The sequence below is a fragment of the Martes martes genome, assembly GCF_963455335.1.
Source record: "Martes martes genome assembly, chromosome: 14".
In the NCBI taxonomy this organism is placed as follows: domain Eukaryota; kingdom Metazoa; phylum Chordata; class Mammalia; order Carnivora; family Mustelidae; genus Martes; species Martes martes.
In genome coordinates this window covers 13,797,603-13,818,947 of record NC_137902.1, presented here as the reverse complement: position 1 = coordinate 13,818,947, position 21,345 = coordinate 13,797,603, and the positions used below count along the sequence as shown (strand labels likewise).

General features: G+C 53.9%; 1 protein-coding gene across 2 annotated transcripts in view; it reads right to left on the bottom strand.

Moving 5' to 3' along the window:
• HSPA12A (heat shock protein family A (Hsp70) member 12A) overlaps positions 1-21,345 on the bottom strand; it is a gene marked incomplete at both ends in the record, with an annotated part of 130,443 nt that overhangs the window by 6,371 nt on the left and 102,727 nt on the right. For both annotated transcript variants that reach the window (XM_080823487.1, XM_080823488.1), the window contains 6 exons: positions 3,807-3,978; positions 7,865-7,981; positions 12,874-12,978; positions 15,173-15,359; positions 18,913-19,040; positions 20,493-20,578. In XM_080823487.1, the coding sequence (XP_080679613.1) occupies positions 3,807-3,978; positions 7,865-7,981; positions 12,874-12,978; positions 15,173-15,359; positions 18,913-19,040; positions 20,493-20,578 (795 nt within the window). The remainder of the gene's footprint in view (positions 1-3,806; positions 3,979-7,864; positions 7,982-12,873; positions 12,979-15,172; positions 15,360-18,912; positions 19,041-20,492; positions 20,579-21,345) is intronic.

The window sequence follows — 21,345 nt, the reverse complement described above, 5'->3', positions numbered from 1 at the left end:
GCCAGACCATTTCCACCAGCCTCCATCTATCCATGGCATGGCAGCCACCTTGGAAAAGAAGCCTGTCCTCCCGGGACACGGTTTGGGGGCAAGGGGTTAATAATTCGACCAGATTCCTGGCTTTGCTGTCCCAGGGAGGAACTTGTCTGCCAAGTAGCTAGCAGTGCACTTGGTTAAATAGCTTCACCTCAAGGAACTCTGTCTGATGCAAGGAATGTCGGGTATGTTTTCCTAATCTGGATCCTGGATAAATGGGACTGGAGCCATTTCCCGACCCCTGCGCAGGCGGTATGCTCGTCAGCCACAAGGTGGCGCCTCAGCCACAGGGCGGCCCCTCTGAACCCAGCAGAGCCCTGGCGGCCTTTTTCCTAACTCTGGGGAACAACAGGGCTGTGGCTCAGGCCTCTTAGTGGCTATGACGCTTTGCGTGGGGTGACTGCATCTCTCACAGGCCCCCTGACAGCCCTGGGAGGCAGACAGGGCACAAATCATCGTCCTTCTGTTTAGAGGAGGAAACCTGGTAATACGAGGTTAAGGGGTTTACAGTTCCCACCACCCTGTCTCGCAGCTCCAAGTCCACCCTGGGACCGTGCACCGTCACGCCTTTGAGATTTAACAATTTACAGTGAAAAAAGCAGAACACAAATGCTAAGAGATGAGCAAGGTGCTCTGAGAGGGTATCTGGGGATCAGCGGGGCACGGCTAAGATGCCCAATTGGGACAAATCACTTAATTTGATTAAGTGATTAATTTGATTAAGCGGGGCTCAGTTTCCACATCCATAAAATGGGGATAATAACACTTGAGGGGCGCCTGGGTGGCTCAGTGGGTTAAAGCCTCTGCCTTCAGCTCAGGTCACGATCTCAGGGTTCTGGGGTCAAGCCCCACAGTGGGCTCTCTGCTCAGCGGGGAGCCTGCTTCCTCCTCTCTCTCTGCCTGCCTCTCTGCCTATTTGTGATCTCTGACTGTCAAATAAATAAATAAAATCTTTAAAAGAAAAAAATAACACTTGACCTAAGTTCCTCACAGGCAGAGCAGGGCCTGGTTCTCTGATTTCATCTCAGCACTGTGTGACGCTCGGCACACAGTAGGTGATAAGGAAGGCAAAGCACCAAGTCTGAGAGCCAGTACCCAACAAATGATCACTACAATGAATAACTGAGAGCAACCTCCAATTTTACAGATAAAGGCTCCGTCCACGGCTCTGCGACCCCATCCCACCATCTTGCTCCCACCCCCACCACAATTTTTCTAGTGCCTAAACTGGTGCTGCTGACTTTGAATTGTCCTACAAATCCGTCTGTGGTTGGTTATCCAATGAAGGACCCTTGACCCTCTAGCCTCTTCTAGCAAGGAGCACCGTGTTTGCAAAACTGCCTGTTCTCTGGGGATTAGAATGCGAAGAGCCAGTCAGCTCTGAAGTCCTTCGGGCCCTGAGGTTCAGTGGTGAGGCCGTCCTGGTTCGCGTCTCTGCCGGCCTGGGAGGGGTCCTCAAACTCAGGGCTTCTCTCCCATTCCCAGCACTAGCTCCAGATGAACTTCTACTGCAGACCTTACAGCGAGCATTTGGTTTGCTAAAACAATCTAGATGTCTTTCATTAAAAAATGGCCAAGCCAGACTAATAAAACATATTCTGAGCTCTCAAAACAACAACAACAAAAAACCCAAAAAACAAAAATCATGTTTTCTGGCAAATTAAGCCCAAGATTATTTTAAAAAATTAAAAAAAAAAAAAAACGCGGATCCTTTACTGATCTCATGAAACCCTCTTGGTGCAAAGTAATGTGGAGAGCAACCCCGTGGTGCTGGGGGCAGAGGGCCAGCCCTGTTCCCCTCAGTAGTGTCCACTGGGCGTCCATCACGGAGAAGCAGCAGAGGGCAGAGAACGGCGAGGAGGGGGCAACTCAGGGCCCCAATGCCGTCCAGGGAACGCCTGGTTAGGGGCTCTGCCAGGCCTCCCCAGGCAGCTCCCCCTCCTTCCGGGAGACGGGCCGTCACTACAAGACAAGGCTGAGCCGGAACCTGCTACTTCTCTGCCCCTCTGAGGGGTGGCGGCCAGCAGTGCCAGCATTTCAAAAGCCAAAGAGACCTTCTGAGCACAAGACCAGAGCAAATTCCACCAGGCACAGGACGCAGACGCGGAGCAGTGTGCGGGCGCACGGGGTAAGTTAAAGGAAGGAAAGGAACCCCCACACTGAGCTCTCGGGGAAGGCTAGCCTTCGAAAACAGTTTCCCCTTCAAATGTGAGTGTTACACTTAGGACGTATGAAGAAGAGCTGCGCTACGATTGGCTAATTCTGACCTGAGTGTGAGTGTGTGTGTGTGTGTGTGTGAGAGAGAGAGAGAGAGAGAGAGAGAACCAGTAACAGCTCACATGCAAGGCAGGAAACCCCAGTCAGTCCAGGGTCTCTTTTCCGATTAAAACGTAAATAAATGTCATGAGTATTTAAAATATTAATACCTTTGATTTAGTTGGCAGGAAGGCTAGCCTCTGCCTGCTTTGGGGGAGGCCAAGCATGGTCAAAAATAAAAAAGGCAAGGGGTGCCTGGGTGGCTCAGTGGGTTAAAGCCTCTGCCTTCGGCTCAGGTCATGGTCTCAGAGTCCTGGGATCGAGCCCCGCATTGGGCTTTCTGCTCTGCGGGGAGCCTGCTTCCTCCTCTCTCTCTGCCTGCCTCTCTGCCTACTTGTGATCTCTGCCTGTCAAATAAATAAATTTTTTAAAAAATGCAAATCACGCCCTCAGCGGAAGGGCAGCGGCTCCCATTGGCCGCAGGTGAGTCCGGTGGGAGGTGCTAGAATTTACACACACACACACACACACACACTCACACTCCGCCGCAGCCTGGGGCAGCAGAGTGACCGGGTGGAGAGGAAGAGGAGAATTCTGGAGGAGAGGTTGCAGGGCCTTGCGAAGGGGGAGCCAGGGCCCCATGCCGTGGGCGGAGCAGAGACAGGCCTCGGGTGTGGGGACCAAGGAAAACTTGGACCCAGGCTGGGGGGCTGGGAGGGGCAGGGGGCGGCAGTTCTCGCTAACGCTCTCCCCCTCTCCTTCTCCTCTGGGCCTTCCAGGATGGGGTGGGCATGGGATGGGTGGCTTTCGGCCCTGAGGCCCTCCTCTGGGAACAGCACCCACAGCACTCCCCTTAGTGCCTGTGCTCGCTCATGCTGGTGGCTCTGTCCCTGACCTAGGGTGTCAGATCTGAGGACAAACACTGTGACCAGTTTGCACACAGATAAATATTAAAGAGGAAAAGTTCCCATCCCAGCCTCCCCGGCGGTACCCCCTCCCACAGCTAAATGAGCATCAGCCAGGTCAGGAAGACTCAGCCTTGATCATCTGAGTTTTAAACTCTGCCAGGTTCATGGCTAAGACCCAGAATGAGCTCACCATACATGAAGCGGCCCTAATGAGTGAGTCAGCAGTAAATCAACAGTCTTAATGGAGGAATTAATAACGGGCAAGTGGGATTCAATTAAGAATCAGTTAATAAACAAGAAAAATTAAGAGCCTAGTAAAATGTGAGGCCAAGAGCTGCTCTCTGCGGCCACCCCCAGGTGCTTAGAGAGAAGCACCCTCCCCTGCCCGAGGCACAGGTGAGGACCCTGGAGAACTTCCGAGGGGCTTCCGAGGGGCCCCGGGGAGGCCAGGTCAGGGGGCCGAGGACAGAGGTGCTTAGAGCTGACCTCTCCGGGAGCATCTTGATCCTTCGTTACAGTGCTAAGGGCCTTTCGGTAATCAGGACCGAGAACCATGCAGGGGCGGGAGGGGAGCGAGCCGGGAGGGGAGAGAGAGAGCAGAGGTACCCTGTGCAAACCCAGCTCCCACTGTGTCGCCGGAGCTGTACCCGTTGACCGCGGCCTTGCTGCTCAGCTCGATCATCTGGTGCAGCCGCAGCTTCCGGCAGTAGATGGAGGCCGCCTCGGGCTCCAAGGCGATGATGAGCTGCTCAGCGTTCTCCGGGGAGGCCAGGCCTGCCTGGAAGACAGAGGCGGGACCACTGAGGACACTCACACACCTTGCGCTGACTGACACCCTCCAGGAAGGGACACTTAGGGTCTGTTTGTCTGGGAAATTCCCTGCAAAGACCCCAGAAGGGCTTACACTCAGGGGTGCTGGGCCCCAGCCTGGGTCCCCAAACGTGGTGGAGGGGCCAAAGAAAATGTATGGGTGCTTTTGGGTAACGTAGGGCTCTCTGGGCCCTGGGCCTCTTTCATTTGTTACTTCCTTGGCCCAGAACTGAGCAGCATGAAGGAGGAGATGCCCCCAAACTCTGAAAACTATCAGAGGATGGAAGGCAGGTGGTCTCTTTCTGGTTACAATGGGCCAAAGGGTCTAAGGGCAGACCCCATCTTTGGTGGCCTGCAAAGCAAATGGGCCATCGCTGGACCGCGGCTACACAAGCATCGGCTTTGGCTGTCTGGGAATCCAATGTGCCTCGAGCACACCAAGGAGGGCCCCGAGGCTCTGGGAGAAAGCCCTCCTGGAATCACACAGTCTCACACTTTCTAGAATATGGGTCAGAAGGCAGCTGGCAGTTATTTTATTCAAAGCTGTTACCCCTTTAACGGCAGACATGCTTCTGCTCTGACATCTAGCTTGTTCCAATCACAGCCCCTGTGACTGGAGCCGGCCAGGACACTCCAGGACCACCCCACAGAGGGCACTCGGAGACAAGAGCCTGGCGTGGCCTCTGCCAGGTCCCTGCCCGCCTCCCGTGGCCTTGAACTGAAGCATGAGACCTCACTCGCTGAAGCCATTCAAGCCCCAAGGGTTTCCAGGTTGCCAGTATGACGGGACAGAGATGCCGCCAACGGGCCTGAAGAAAGGACTCCATTTCCTGCATGCAAGCCGGGGAGATATGACCAGTGTCCCAGCTGCCCTGATGGAGTTCCGCCCTACCTCATCCTTCCAGCTCTTCCTCCTGAAGCCAGGTTGATGGGTGGCACTTTGGGGGCAAGGGATGGTGGGTATCCTCAGATCTCAGAAGCTGGCTGACCCAAGAACTATGGTTTTATGCTCAGGTTCTGTATTCGCATTTTCCAGAGAGACGGAACCAGTAAGACATATGTAAACACAGAAAGAGATCTACTATAAAGAATTGGTTCACACCATTATGGAGACTGACAAGTCCCAAGATCTACAGTTGGAAAGCTGGGGAACCATGAGAGCTTATGGTATCATTCCCTTGCCGGCAGCCTCAAGACCCGGGAAGAGCTAATGTTTCAGTTTGAGGCCAAAGGGAGGAGAAAAACAATGTTCCAGTATAGAGGCAGGAAGGCAGGAGGAATTTCCTCTTATTCTAGGGAGTTTCAGCCTTTTGTTCTAGTCAGGCCTTCAACTGATTGGATGAGGCCCACCTACCTTAGGGAGGGCAATCTGCTTTATTTAGTCAGTCAATTTAAATGTTAATCTCATTCAAAAATACCCTCACAGCAAATACTTGGAGTGATATTTCACCAGATAGATCAGTACCCCTTGGCCCAGTCAAGTTGACACATAAAATTAACTATCAGAGGTACACATTTCTCTTCTGTATAATTAATGGAGGATGAGGAAAGAGAATTGGAGAGACACTAATTTTGGCCATGCTTCATTTCCATTTTGTCACGGGGACTCTTCCAGAGGACAAGCTAAAAGACACCACAGACTAGTTGGCAAAGCAGTTGTGTCCCATAACTCCCTCTGCCACTCTCCCCAAAGAACAAAAGGCTGCAGTGAACCACTCAGCTGTGAGCAACCTGAGACTTTCACAGGTTACACAGGGTTACACAGGATACGAATCCAGCACCATCCATGTCCCAGCGCACAGAAGTCTCCCGGTATGGGTTTGTTTAGTGAATAAATGAATGAGTACACAGGGGTATGTGTATGAGTAATGCATGAGTATGAATAAATGAATGAGTACACAAAGAATGACTGAATGGCCCCTGCCACCTTGAAAGCCATTCGGTGACGAAACTGGACACAAGTATCAAATCAGAATTACAAAGAGCCAAAAATTAAGCTGCACAGAGTCTGCACCCATCAGAAGTTGCCCAGCACCTGAAGGACGGGCCAGTCTGCAGAGTCATCTCTGGGGTTCAGAAAGGTAAGTCCCCACGTCCATAAATGCTGGTTACATTCACCCCTCTGAGGTGCCATTTTGGTTCTGCCAAACCCGGAGGGCACACCCCCCCATCTGCCCGGTTTCCTCCTCGCCCAAAGTATGAGGGCCTCCCCGCCAGGCCCCACTGCTCCAAGAGGCAGTCCTCGGAAGAGCCCGGCCCAGGCTCCAGCGGCCCCGCCAGCGGGTCCCTGCACCTCTTTCTGTTTCAGGCTAAAAATAAGAACTGACCCTTTTCCGGGTCACATGTTTGTTGCTGTGGTTTTCCTGTGGGGAAAACGAGAGTGAAAGCCATGAATCCTGAGTCTCCTTCCTGGGCACACTCAGAACACTGGCCGTGTCTTCGTAGACAGCCACGTCCCGGCGTCCCATCTTGGGGTGCTGCCTCAAGGCCGACACTGTGGACAAGCTCCAGGGCGCCCTGGGCTTCCGCGGACAGCGAAACTACATTTGGGTTTCTTCCTTTTTAAAGAAGTTGCCTCTTTCTGGAACTGACCCTCTTCCTTCATCCCTATAAAAACAAATCTATTTTTGGCAGATACTCGACTGAGCCAGATTCTCACGCTGAAGGGGAGCACAGAGGAGAGCCCGGGGCAGGGAAGGGGAAGAAGGGGAAGTAGGGAGGAGGAGGCGGGGGGGGGGGCAGGGACATGGCTCTCCCTGGGACTCTGCCTGTCTCCCGGAGTGAAGCTCCAAGCGGTAAGTACAATTCATGACACCAAGGTACCCAAGGCCATTTTGCTGCATTCGGTGCTCAGGGTTGCTCCGGTGGGTGTTTTGAAAGGAAATTTATACCTATGGCTACAAACTCAACATCGGAGACGTGTCCCCTGGGAGCAGGGTGGGGAAGGCGCAAGGGAACATCTATTACGTTGATGACTTGCCGCAGCCCAGCTCAGGCTGAAGGCTCTGGAAACTGACTCTCATTGCACGGAGTGGACCAAGGCCCCAGGGAGGGCTTTCATTAGCTCGGGGGAGCCAGCTCGGACCCGGGGGTCAGAACAGCAGGTCAGCACAGCCGGCCATTCTTGCCATGAAGTCAAACCCCCGGGGAAGCCCCGTCGTGGCCCATGTGGCCTGCGGACAGTGTGAGGCTTGGCGGCCATGAGGGTTCACGGTACCAGGGATGCCCCCAGCACCCAGGAGGGATGGGCTGGCCGTTGGCACTAGAATGTTCTATCCATGGTGCCACGCTGACACACTCCTCAGCCATGCCACTGCTCCCTCCAGGTGTCTGCACCCTGCAGGTCTGGCGGCCTCACCACCCCTGACCGTGTGTGCTCCTGCGTTGCTCACAAGGTGAAACGTACAGACCAGCCTATTTCCCTCCTGTCCCAGCTGTACATGTGCAGATCTGAACCTCCACACCAAGCTGATGTGCTTGGGGCAAGGCCATCGGCTTTCTCTTTATTCCTTTCTTCTTCAAACATTATTATTGCCCAAACCTTTTCCTGAGGTTCCGTTCACCCATGGAGAAATGTCTCTGCACCCCAGTTTGAAATCCTAGCCCTGGGGAATCTACAGGATAGAATACATAAAGCCAGAAAGAAAATCGAGCCCAGCCCAACCCCTGTGGGCCCAACACCTGTGGGCCAGATCCCCTCTCCTCCCCCAAGAGGAAGGTTTCATGTCCCCTGGCCCACGGGAGACCCCTCACTGCCTCCCAGGGAGGCCTATGAGGGCTGGGGACACCTGAGTGAGGTGACAGTCACCCCCATGGGCATCCTGGGCTGCCACCTGCCCCATCCCCTCACTCACCTGATAGGCAGCTTGTCTCATGAACTGCTTGGCAGGCTGTTTCCAAATGGCAGGCACCGTGATGACCCATCTGACATCAGAATTCTCGAACTCCGACCCCGCCTGGTCACTCAGCTCCTACAGCCAAGGGAAATGCAGCAGGTCAAGTGGACACAGCTGGTCCTCCTACAGCTTCACAGAGAATTCCAGGCTTCCTGGCCATGAACTCTGGGGCCATCTACCCTATAGCCTGCTAAACTTACCAGTGTCAGGGAGCAAGGGTCTGCTTCCTGAATATTCTGCAAGCTGGGAGCTCTACTCCTTTCACTCATTGAACGTGACTGCAGGCAGGAGGCAAGCAGGTCACAGGCCTTTGGCTACTTCTGAGTCATGTGACAGGATACATGATAGGCTCCCAGGCCTCAGTTTCCTCATCTGCACAACGGGGATAATAATACCTAGCTCACACTGTTGTTGGGAGGGGTGATCATTTTCTGAGAGCTACATTTACTGGGAGCTTACTCTGTGACAACCTCATCCAGCACTTTGCATACCTCTTCTCCATTAGCCCCAGGATCCCACTAGGAAGGGATGATAACGGCGCACCATTCCTACAGATGGGAACCTGAGTCCTAGCTACGCGCAGTACCTTCTGACGGCTGCACAGCTACAAAGTGACAGAGCCAAGATGTGGACCAGACCCAGGGATATCTTAACTCCCAAGACCAAGGTCTTCACTAAATTGTTACATATGGTTTGTATCTAGAATAGGGCCTGGCTCACAGCTCTGCATAACACCTGGTGGCAGTTATTGTTAGAGTTGTCCCTGTCCTCTGCCTTATGCCAAGGCCAGCACCTCAGAGGAGTCCTCCCTGCAGGACGGGAAGGATATGAACGACTAAGCAAGAACCATACTGCTCTTAGCTTTTGGTTCAAGTTAAACCACACCAGTGGGAACCACACGGATAATGGGGATGGGCAGAAGTACCAGAGGTTCCCTCCAAGTCCATGCAGACAATATACGACTCTAGAATCGTTCTCAGACTCAGTATTCCCATCTGTAAAATGGGGAGAATAGAACTAATGCTCTGTGTTTCTGGGGAGACTGAGAACACATAGGAGAAGCTCACCCAGAGAAGGCCTCTGATAAAGCTTGTCCTTCCTACTGTTCCCCTCCAGTTGCCACACGCACCACACAAATCTGAAATCAAACCTAAATTCGCACCAACATGCGTCTGTGTCTGAGTCGGTTCTGGGGACAGGTTTCAGAAGATTAATAGGCTGCCGATTTGTTTCTTCTGATAGGTATCTTGTTTCCTCTGTTTCTGTAGATACCTTGGGTTGGAGCCACTGTGTCGTGGAATTAACTTCCTCTATGATCAGTCAGTAAACTTTTTTTTTCCCTTTAATTTTTTTTTTCATTTCTAATTGTGACAGTAACCCATAACATAAAATCGACCACGTGAACATTTTTTTAAGCCCACAGCTCAGCAGTGTTAAGTATGTCTAGTAAATTTTTTTTTCAAAACATGTTTTTAAAAACATCTCTGCATGAGGCCCAAGTGAAACAGTGGGTTTTGTTTTGTTTTTAATCGTGTTTTATTTCCTTGTGCATCTGCATTGGGCTTTAAAGGCAGGTGAGTGGTGACACATGTTGGGAAGGTTCTAAGCACGCTGCCGAGTGCCGTCCAGGCTATTTTAAATTCTTTAAACAGGAAAAGGCTCAAAAGGTGAATGATGGGCTTCCCTGACCATAGGGAAGGTTGTTTAAATAAGCTGTTTGGGGGCCCCTGGGCGGCTCAGTGGGTTAAGCCAGAAAAAATAAGGAAAGACAAGATGTTCTGAACATTATCATCCCTGATATATGTGATATTTAAAAGAACGTGAGGGGCGCCTGGGTGGCTCAGTGGGTTAAAGCCTCTGCCTTTGGCCCAGGTTATGATCTCAGGGGCCTGGGTTTGAGCCCCACACCGGGCTCTCTGCTCGGCAGGGAGCCTGACTCCCTCTCTCTCTCTGCCTGCCTCTCTGTCTACTTGTGGTCTCTGTTCATCAAATAAATAAATAAAATCTTTAAAATAAATAAATAAATAAACTGTTTGTTCACCAGTGGATTTAGTACAGCTTAGAAGGGAAAGGACCCTGCCACTAATTAAACTTCCCATTATGTTGCACTTTTCACTTGCTTTCCTTCGTGAACATCGAGCCTGCTTCACACCTATGATGCCCGAGATACGCTGCTTCAGTAGACACTCTATCTTGTTCACCCTGGTCCAACGTGCAACTGTCCCCTCCTCTGAATCCGTGTGTCCTTCAAACACCAGCCTCCCTTTCGTGAAGGGCCCGGCTCCTACAAATCTCCTCCAAAAGCTATTTTTCATGGAATTTCTTTATAGCATGTTCTGTGCTGGGAGAAAGTGCGAGCAGGTTCCTGCAGTTTTCAGCTGAACTGACATGTTCGAAACCACACCCCACCCCCGCACCCCTGCTGGACCTCTGCCCCCTCCATCTCTCCCCTCCCCTTCTGAGATGGGCTGTTCACTCTTTCCCCCTTGATCAACCAGAAACACAAGCCAACGTCACAACTTTCTCGGGTCCTAAATGTTCCCCAGGTCCCCATGTCTCCTCCTCCTAATCCAAAGGGCCCCCGAGTCATCGGCCTCCCTTGCTCCTTCACCTGTCTCCGGATGGCCACAGGCACTGTAGGCAGACGGTCCTACATTGGCTGTCTGGTCTACCGGGCGCCGAGCCCATCCCTCTGAGATCCTGCTCTCCGGGCCGGCAGAGGTCCACATCTCCGCACCTCCTGGTCCCCCCCTTTGCTGCTGCCTGGGACGATGAGGCTCTCCTCCCTACCTTCGTCTCCCTCCTACTCCTTCCTTCTATCCCCTCCCCACTACCCTCTTCTGGTGGAAGAATTATTTCCCAGAATCTACTTCTTCCCTCTGCCCTGGGCCCCTCTTTCTTCCTGGTTTTCGCGTTCCCCACATGACTCCCCACTCTCCGAGTCTCAGAGCCCTCAGACACACCTGCTTCAGGATCTGAGTCCGTTGCTTCCACAGGGCTTTCCTCCGCCCTGCAGGCCGCGGGGATGCTGCGTCTCCCTCCCTCAAATGCTGTCTCTGCGGCCATGGTATTCCCCTATTAGAAATGGCTAATTTCATGGTCGTGGATGGCTCCCCATGACCCAAGTAGTTCGTTAGCTTGACCTTCGAGGCTTTGCAGGATCTCGACCCAAGCTTGCTGCTCCCCCTGGACCCCGCAGCCTTGCCCTTCTCTCATCCCAGGCTGTTTGCTTTCCAGAGCTGTCTGCTGTGGTTTTTCCCCCGCGTTCTTCTTGCACCATTCCACCAGCCCGAAACGTGCACCATTCCAGCTACTGCCGCTGAGGGGCCCCCATACACCTTCTCCAGGGAGCCTTCCCTGCTTGCCTTCACCGAACCCCAAACACCCACAGTGACCCCCTCACAACACCAATCCGCTGACTACATGACCACATACTCCTTCATACTCTGTTTACCACGGTGTTGCCAGAACCTGCCCAGGGTCAGGTACTCAAAAAAGAAGCAGCAGCAGGTGCTCGAATGGGTGAAAGCGGGATTACGTTCTCATGTCTTTTTCCCTCAGGCCCTATTTCTAGAACTCTAGTCTATTTTTAGGGTTCACTAAATTTCGTCTAGTGATCCCATAATACCAAATGCTTCTAAAGTTCCCAATTCTTTTTGGATGGAGCTCAGTACGCGAGGCTCTTTACGCATCTGACTCCCACCTGCTCGTCACCACGCCCACAGGCAGAGACACCGAGTGGCCAGCTGTAGCCACTAGAAGTCAGCCAATCCCTCCCTATCCAGGGCCTGACTGCACAGACTTTGCAATAATCGTCCAAGGTGCTCACTCGGCACCAGCTTTTCCCCTGAGGTCTGGGAGGACAGGGAGAAGGGATGGCAGCAACCCTTTGCCAAGAGCCTACTGTGCCCCACCCCGAGGGAGGTGCCTCGTGTCTGGTTTAATATCCAGCAACCTACGAGGTACACAACCCACCCCACTCTTCCGGGTAGGAACGTGGGTATTGGAGAAATCAAGCACCTCACCCGAGACCCGCCAGCTGCCACACGTGTCTCCTGAGATATAATTCACATACCATAAAATTCTCCTTTTCCAAGTGTACAGTTCAGTGGGTTTTCATGCATCCACAAGATTGTGCAACCATCACACTCTCTAATCCTGTCACCCCAAAGAGAAGCCCCATTCCTATTAGCAGTCACTCCTGTCCCGTCCCCCAGCCCGCGGCACTTGCCAATCTGCCTCCTGTCTCCGGGGATTCACCTGTTCTGGACATTGCTTACAAATGGAATCATACAGAATTGGCTGGCTTCTTCCGCTCAGCGTAATTTTGTCAACATTTCTTCCTGTGGTCGCGGGTGTCCATGATTCATTCCTGTCTATGGCTGACTAATATCCCCTTGTACAGAAAGATCCACTTAGGGACCCTTCCTTCCACCAATGGATATTCGTGTTGTCTCCCCTTTTTATATATATATATTTTTTAAAGATTTTATTTATTTAACAGAGAGAGAGACAGTGAGAGCAGGAACACAAGCAGGAGGAGTGGAAGAGGTAGAAGCAGGCTCCCTGCTGCTCGATTCCAGGACCCTGGGATCATGACCTGAGCCAAAGGCAGATGCTTAACCCACTGAGCCACCCGGGCGCCCCTCCCCTTTTTAGTTCTTACAAATGCTGCTGCTGTAAACACTCACAGACAGGTTTTTGTGGAAATATGCATTTTTCCTTTCTCTTGGCTATATACTGAGGAGCAGAATCACTAGGTCACGTGGTAGCTCTGTGTTTAACCTTCGAGAAACTGCCAGACTTCTCTATAGCAGCTGCCCTACTTCCCATTCCCGCCAGCAGGGGCTCGAGGGTGCATCCTGCTTTCTGAATGAAAATCCTACGTTTCTCCCTTGAGGTCTTGTCTGCTCCCCTGACTGGCCGGGGTGCCTCCCCCTGCCACAGGGCCCTGGCACGTGCCCTACCTTCAGCGCCTGCTCCTTGAAATACTGCAGGGCGTACGCAAAGATTTCAAGGGCTTTGACTTTCTTGCCGTTTGCTGCCGTTAGGTCTGTATCCATGTTGAGGTCCTAGTGGGGGAGAGGAAGGAACGGTAAGACGGGGGAGCAGAGACGCACATTGTGGCTTCGGGAACTCCTACCTGGAGGTCTGGGAAAGTCAGTGAGCCATATTTCTGTTTCCTGATATTTGGTAGACTAGGATAGTGTGTCCCCTGCTCTCCCCTACTATGGGTGCTGGCAGCATCATCCATTTCCTGTGGCGGGGGCCCCGGCTGTCCCCTTCAGGCCCTACCTCGCACTTCTCCCTCCCTCCCTCCTTCGCTCTCATTCTGTCTCCCCTGGATCCTCACGAAGCAGAGGTTTCAGGGAGGTGACAGAGCCCAGGAGGAGAGAAAGGCAGCAGGCACCATTGCTGATACAGCTGACACACTACTGCCACGCTCGGACACTCACAGTCACCTCAGGAGCCCCCCTCACAGAGGCCTAAAGCATCCCGCCAACTTGCCGACGTGCGTGACACTGAGCAGACACGAAGCTTTCACTCCCCATGAGCTGCAACCAAGTCGCCAAAACAGAAGAGCTCCTGTTTTAAGGTTTGGGCTTAATCCTCTTGGGAGCACAGCACCTCGCCTCCCTCCTCCACCAGAAGCCGAAGCAGTCCGGCTGGGAGATGCTGGCTGGACTGGGGTCATTCAAAAACAACTAGAGAAGTGCTCACAGTGTGGCGATGGGCAGAGAGTGGGGGCGAGCATCAGGAGGAAGCCCCCAAGGCAGCCCGAACCCAGAGGCTCCTTACTAGCAGAGGCTGCTCCTACCAGAGGCTCCTTACTAGCAGAGGCTGCTCCTACCAGAGGCTCCTTACTAGCAGAGGCTGCTCCTACCAGAGGCTCCTTACTACCAGGGGCTGCTCCTACCAGAGGCTCCTTACTACCAGGGGCTGCTCCTACCAGAGGGTAAAACAAAAATCAACCCCCAGGTTGGTCCAGCCCGGTAAGGAGGCTTTGCCTTTAGAGCATGAAGGGGACAAAGAGACTGAACCAGCCTCGTGGAGCCTGTCTGCTACTCTGACCCATCGGCACAAGCTCCTCTTCCCAACCAGCCACCCCACCCCTGCTGCTCAACAAAGACACCCCCGATTTGGGTAGCCAACTCCCAGGCTCAGAAAGGGGGCTGGCCACCAGGAAGCCATAGGGCTGTCCGGCGGCGACTCCCGTCTGGTAAACCGGGAAGGGGGCATTTCCAGCGGGAGCCTGTCTGCTTCACAGAGAGCGAGCCATGCCGATGCGCCCAGAGCCCTGGAGGCAGGGTGCTGGGTGCTGGGCTTCCCTTTTTTTTTTTCCCCTGTTTGTCACCTGCAAACACGCAGACAAATGAAAGCAATCACAATGGGAGCCAGCAACCGGCTGGAACTTTCTCGGTACCAGCTCTGCTCGAAGAGCTTTAGGTAGCTTGATTCCTTTAATCCTTCCACCAGCCCTGTGAAGAGGGCCTGTCAGGGTCTCTATTTCACACAGGGCCCAGAAAGGTTAAGTCACTGGGATTAAGTATCTTGCGAGTGTCAGAGGCAGGATTTAAATCCAGGCCGTGGGGTCTCAGCGTCCGTGGTCCTAAACACCATCGCCGCCCTGAATCTCTAAATACCAAGAATTAAGGAAAATCTGTGAGATACAAAGCTCAAACTGAAAAAATCCTACCCTGTTTTCTAAACTTTTCCATGAAGCTTGGGGGAGGGCCTGGAGGATGAGGACAGCTTACAGGACACCGGCATGCTGGGAACAGAGCTGCTTGGCGAGCTGAGCCACCAATGCATTAGGCACCTGTTTCCTAGGCGACCCACTTCCCCACACAGATGTTTGCTTCTAAACTTGTTAGCTAATCGCCTCTGCCCTGGGTCCCCCAAATGCCCTCAGCCCCCGAGGCCCACCTGCAGGATCCCCAGATCTCCCAACAACCCAGCAACTGCGGAGGGACCTCCCGGCCCCCGAGGAGATGGTGGACACCAGCAAGTGTCCACCCTGACCGATCAGTTAAACATTCTGTTAAACATTCTGAATATCCCTCCGCCCATGTGTGTATCAGAAAGTGCTGTGTATTCTGCAAAATTGTTTTGTGCTCCAGGTTGTTTCTAAAATCGAGGTAAATGGAGGTCACTTTCTGCTCGGGTGAGACCTGAGGGTTTCCTGGGTTGGGAAGACCTCGGGGCCAGAGGGAAGGTTGGCTCTCCAGTGCAGAGGATGTGGGGGCCAGGGAGAGGCTCGCTTACCCCCGTGGTATGCAGCTTCATCTTGAACTTCTCCAGGTACAGCCACTGCTTGGCCTCGTTGGGATCCAGGTCGTGGTAGAAGTCCCTGGCGGCATACCCGAAGCTGTGGAACTTCCTCTCGGGGGTCAACAAGATGGTGGTCGGAGTCTTCTGGTTGGACACCCCGGGGTCACCCCCTTCCCATCGCCTGACACCAAGGAAAGGCAGAGGTTATGGGACCTTCCTTCAGAATCACAGTTCAGGTGCACTGGTGAGAACACCTACTGTGTGCATGATTCTCACAGGTGTGGGAGCTCACGGGAGCTGCGACAGGCGTGCTCTGATTCCGTTGGTTGAGGGGTGATCAGAGACACGACTTCAGTCAGAAAGAAGGAGGAAAGGGGCAAGCACCAGCGTCTTCCTCAGGAGAAGGTCTGCTTCGATCATCCACTCAGCGTTTACTGAGCACCTACTATTTGCCAGAGCTGGTGACCCAGACATGAAAACTTTAGGTCTCTGTCTAGGATGTTATGTCTTTTCTTGGGGGGTGGGGGGAGTTCTGTTTTTTTAACTTGCAAGCCCTCAAAACAACTGTATAGTCAGCCTGTATCCTCTCTAAAACAAGGTAGGGTATAAACCAATGCATAAATGCCTGCCTTATTGTAGGGGAACAAGGGAACAAGGGAACAGGAAATACCCTAGGGGTCAGAGAAGGCAGAGGTGCCAGATGGTAGGACGAGGGGAGGAATGCAGGGCTCAGGAGAGACTCAAAGGACTGACAGAGAGCTGCCAGGATCTTGAAGGAGGGAAGGGCACTGCAGGCTGCTCAGAGGTAGAACATGGGGCTTGTGCGGGGTTGCTAAGTGACTGGGCAGGGTGGAAATGGAGAAGGAAGTGTGAGAAATGAGATTGGGAAGGTGTTTGGAAGGGGGCTGAAGAGAACCCTACAGGAGGGAGAGGATTAATCCGTGAGTAACAGGGAGCCACTAAAGGTTAGAGGGCAGGGGCATGGCAGAATCAGAGCTGTGGGTGACCAGAATACACTGAACTAGACGGGAAGCCGAGAGACTGAGGAGGAGGCTCAGGCCTTGTCTGGGAGCGGAGGCGAGGAGGCTCAAACGGGGTAAAAGAAAGGGGTGGAGGTGGACGAGCCGTCCCGAGAGAGAACTGAGCCATGTGGCCACGGTGTGAGCAGGAGCAGAGGTACCAGAAGCCCCCACGTGGGAGCGAGAGGAGAAAGCCCGCTTCCTGGAAACCTGGAGCCCTAACCAAGGAGGCCACAGGGAACGAGGGACTCCAGGTGAACCTGCTGGCATTGAACTCCCCGGAGGAGGCTGGAGATATAAGCCTGGCGTCCACAGCAGAGATCCAGGAGGAGACAGACTTGGGTGCCTCCCTACTGGGTGACAGCCGTGGTGACAAGGAGGCAGGAGAGCCCTGATGGGAACTGTGAGGGGGGAAGGGACTATGTCCTGCAAGACTGGGCACTGAAGAGACGCCAGGAGGGGGGCGGGGTACACGCAGGCAGGCAGAGACGATGGGAGTCTGTCCTGGAGCTGATGAGAGGGTAAGGGAGTGGGCAGGGGGTAGGTGGGGCCCCAGAGAAGCTTCCTTCCTTCTCTTAGGTAGAAAGACAGAGAATAGGAAGGAGTGAGAAGGCAGGTGATTCAGTGCCTTCCCTTCCTCCTCCGGAAGGCAGGAGAAGCCACGGCTGCCACGGCCAGCCAGGATGCTCTCTTCTCTCCCAGGTCCTGACTCGGCAGCTGCCCTCCCCCCAACCCTGTGTTGCCACGAGCCACGGGACCACAGAAGCCTCCGGGGGCAACACAGTATCCTAGAGGAAGCAGGCCTCTTTCCCTGGCCTGCTGGGAAGGCGGCAGAGCGCCTGGCAGGACTTGCACCTGCTCCCGACACGGCATCATTAGGCTTCGGGGGGACTGTCACAACCCAGGTGGACAGCCAACCTGGCTCGGCCATGCAGCTGGGTCTGGAATCGTCCCCTGCAGCTTCCCCTGTCAAAGCTCCATCAAGACGCAGGCTTCTCCCCAGGAAGCCAAGGTCCCCACGATGAGCGCACCGAGACCCTGGGTTCCTCCCCACCCCAGACGCCAAGCACCCAGGCGCTCCCCACGCTACCGCTCACAAACAGACTTTCTGTTACCATCAACCACTGACATTTTCACGAGGCAATAAACCTCCAGAGCTTTTTCCCCTTCCAATTTTTATTCCTTCATTCCTATTAAAATGAAAAAAAAAATTGCACTTTCTCCACCATAATTGTGTCAGTCTGTGTCAAGGTTAACATGTTCTGGTTGAAATAAAATTCAGATAGGGCCTCCCTCCAAAATCTCTACAAGAATGGAGATGATGTCTCGAGAGGTCTGAGCGCTGCTGATACTGTGTGGATCCCCCCGGAGCAAATGCAATGTTATTTCTTCTTCTTCTTCTTCTTTTCAATTTTCACTGCAAGACTATCCCTTCAAAATAACATTTCTTAAAACGACTATGTAGAAGCTGATAAACACTGAATCTAGCTTTTGATAGCATGCCCTTCTCCCTTCCAGGTTTCCCTTTCTGGGGACGTCAGAGAAGACCTCACAGCAGGTGCCTCGCTGCCCAGAGGCAGAACCCTGATGGCGACTAAGGAAGAGGGCTCTGCTGTCATCGGGGTTCTCTACTAGAACCAGCTTTTCGTTATTTCCTGATAATACGACACGACAGGTGTCTGGAGCCTCTTAGGACAACCCAACCAAGATTGGGGTTGGGGGTCACTTTTATTATGACTTCTGTTTTAAGCAGCACACTACAAAAATGCAGACGATCTTAATCTGGGAGCTATCATTAATTCCATAATTGCCAGCTAACTGAGTTCCAAAGCCGATCACAGGGTATCTTTAGAGCCATCCTTGGATTTGGAAAATCAGGGAGATAAAGCCCTGACCCCCAAACCTTTGAGGGGCCCCAGACTCTGCAGGAGAGCCGTGCACCAGACTGGAGGAGCCTGTGTGGGTGCCAGGACAGACCAGCGTCCTCGCAGACAGTCCATCACGCGTGGATGGGGAGGACGAGAGGGTGTTCTAGGCGGTTGTGTGCATGGCGGGGCGAGGCAGAGGAGGCCAGCCGTGTACTGAGCACACAGTGTGTCCCAAGAGACCCCAGGCTACTCCAGTGACCCTACAGGTTGACCTGGCTGAAATTCCCCCCACTCTGCTTTCTGGTTACTATCATTTGAGGACTAGCACCTTCCCTGTTTACATTTTACTGTGTATTAAGCTTGAAGGAAATCTCATTTCATATGCACACACACTCTGTGAGACAGACACTGACAGTACCCCCATTTCACAGATGAGGAAACAGGTTTAGAAGGTCCAGCAACTGCGCAAGTGTGTGGCCAAGCAGACGCCTGGGACCTCCTCCATCATCGCAAACTGCCTACAAGTCAGCACCCCTTCCCCGGGCTGCATGCTGGAATAACCTGGGTCAGGTTTCAAACGCACCACCTAGGCCCTTCCCTAGACCCACTGAGTCAGAATTAAACTAATGCTTTTCCAGACCAGGAACCTGGAGCCCAGAGATGAGAGCGGGCTCAGGGGCGCAGGGGGTGTGGGGCTGACCTGGGCCAGAATCCAGGACCCACCCACAAAATGCCATTCACCTGCTTCTTAGGCAAATCCCCCTCCCCTCCCCCAGGGCCCTCCTCCAAGTCTGCACAGGTGCGGTGATGGCACCCCCACACCGCCCTCCCTACCCACAGCACTCACCTCATCACGTGGATACATTCTGGCTCCTTGGTGAAGCTGTAGGCATAGCCACTGGACGTGGTTCCGAAGTCAATGGCCACCACCACCAGAAACGTCTGCTGCTCCGAGACGTTCGGGTCAGCGTCATTCTGCAGACGTTCGGGGTAAAGCATGAGGGGTGGGCAGGGATGGCCGAGCCTGGACTTCCACTCTGCCCAGGTGTACACCCACTATAGACAGAATCCTGGCTCAAGTGTGCACAAAGTGAGCCCTACAGAGAGAGTGGGTCAGCCTCAGCCCCCACCCAAGGGTCTCCAGGAAAAAATGGAGGTGTCCCCTGAGCAGAGGCCCCGGGCGGCCAGGGTGAAGACGCCTGCCCACAGCGTGCCCACCAGCCCCTTTATCAATTGCTTGTGACCTTGACTAATTATGGAAAGTCCATCCAGTCGGGAAGCCCAGTTGTTCCTTGAGTGACACAACCTTTCCCTCACTGCCCCCTCCCCTGAATTCCCACGCAGACGCCGCCCAGAATGCTCTGCCAGCTGTGGCCTTGCCACATCTCTAGTGACCACTTCATCTGCTCTGGCGTGTTGTGTGTGGGAGGAGGGCTTTGCGTGCCAGGGACCCTGGCCATGTGATCCTGGCAAGTCGTGTCCCCTCAGGGGATACAGCCTTTCCTCAACATCAAGTGAGTGGATCAGGCCATTCCAGGTTTCCAAACCTTCTTTTTTTAAAAGCAGTGTAGACTTTTTTAATATCTCCAGAACTTCACGTTATAAACCCACAGATGTCGCGCTTGACATGCACTGCTTAGAGCAGGGGGCGAGAGCCCCACCCATCTGGCCTCTCGTCACACAGTCCCCCCTCTCCACAAACCCCATGGTGACTCTCAAGCTCTCATGGGGGTCCCTCAGAGTGCCGTCTGGAAAGCCGCAGTGTGAGGACGGGCCATAGGAGGCCGGCCTCCCAGGGTTCCGAGGACGGAGGGAGTTCCAGGACACTGAGGGAGGTGACACCCAGACAGTTACAGGAAAACCAGGGCAAGGTGGTGCCCCCACCTAGCGGTGCCTCCAGCAAAGTGACCCCTCCCAGGGCAATTTTCTCTGGTTGGCTACGTGGAAGTCCCTTGAACAGCTGCCCCACAAAAATCCGCCTTTTCAATGAGGGGTCGGGTGGCAGCAAAGCCCAGTCTGCAGTCCCCTGCCCAACCAGGTCGTCTCCCTGGGCCGGCCAATGCAGAAGCCGGCCCAGCCACAGACTCGTGGACTAGACTGCATTTCACGGATGCCCCGGCCAGAGCTGGCGGCTCGCTTCTGAAAGGATGCCTCACTGTCTCTGGGCCCTCGATCTCAAGGGGGTACTCCCACCCTTCCTGCTAACGCACGCAGGCCAAAAGCCCCAGAAGCACCAGCCACACCCCAGAAAGCCTTTCCAGGCCCAGGGCAGGGAAGGGCTTGGTGGGCTCCCACGGCCAGTCCCCGGGACCACGCACTCCCCACCCACAAAGGCGAGCAGCTGCCCAGCAGCCTGGATCGTGAGAGCAGATCCAGAAAGCAAAGATTGTCAGCACACAGCCCTGCACATAGATACACATCTCTTACCACGATATGGGAAGGAGACAGCGGCGTTATCCCTGTGTCCCCCAGACTCCGGGCTGGAGACGAATATGCAGACGTGGGGGCTGTTTCTGAAAGGAAATACAAAGGTCTTCTTAGAAGCGGTGTGGCCTGAGCCCCGGGAAGCCAAACCCCAGCACACGCATGGTCTGTCTGTTCCGGCACTCCCTTGTGTTCAGCATTTAGAACCAGATGAAACGTTCTTCCTCTCCCCTTGACCACCAGGCCTCTCACCAAGTCCCCCCCAACGCCTGCTTGGCGGAGACGCTGCCCGATCCCCACATGGCCTCACTCCAGGCTTGCACTCTCCCAAGAGCCTGTGCCCCGCCATGGACCAGACGAACCTGAGCAAATGTTTGGATGCATTTTTGGGGGAGAGGTTCCAGGTTCCTTGCCTTACCCCAGAGATCAACAAGCCCCATTACAAGAATATAGGACAGGCGTGCAGCGTCCAGAAAGAACTTCCTTGCTTAGTGGACACCTCCGCTCCTCCCTTCCTCTAGCAGGAGGCCGCATCACAACGTGGGAACTCATCTCTCTTCAGTGATCCTGCCGGCTCTGGCATCCGGTTAAGAGAAACCATGGCAGGAAGTCAGGGAGGCTAATGTCCCCGAAGTCAGGAAGGCTAGTGTCCCCGGACCTCGCGCCCGGGGCCCTACAACACACAGGAGGTCAAACCAGAGAAGGGCCAACAGCCAAGCCGCCCAGACATCATTATGATGATGGCCCTGCTGGTCTCGCCATTATGCAGGCACTGACATTTGTCCTGACACCTTGCCAGGGCCCAGTGGCCTTCCTCCAGGAACGAGCACCCAAGGAGAAGTCACACTGTCCCTGC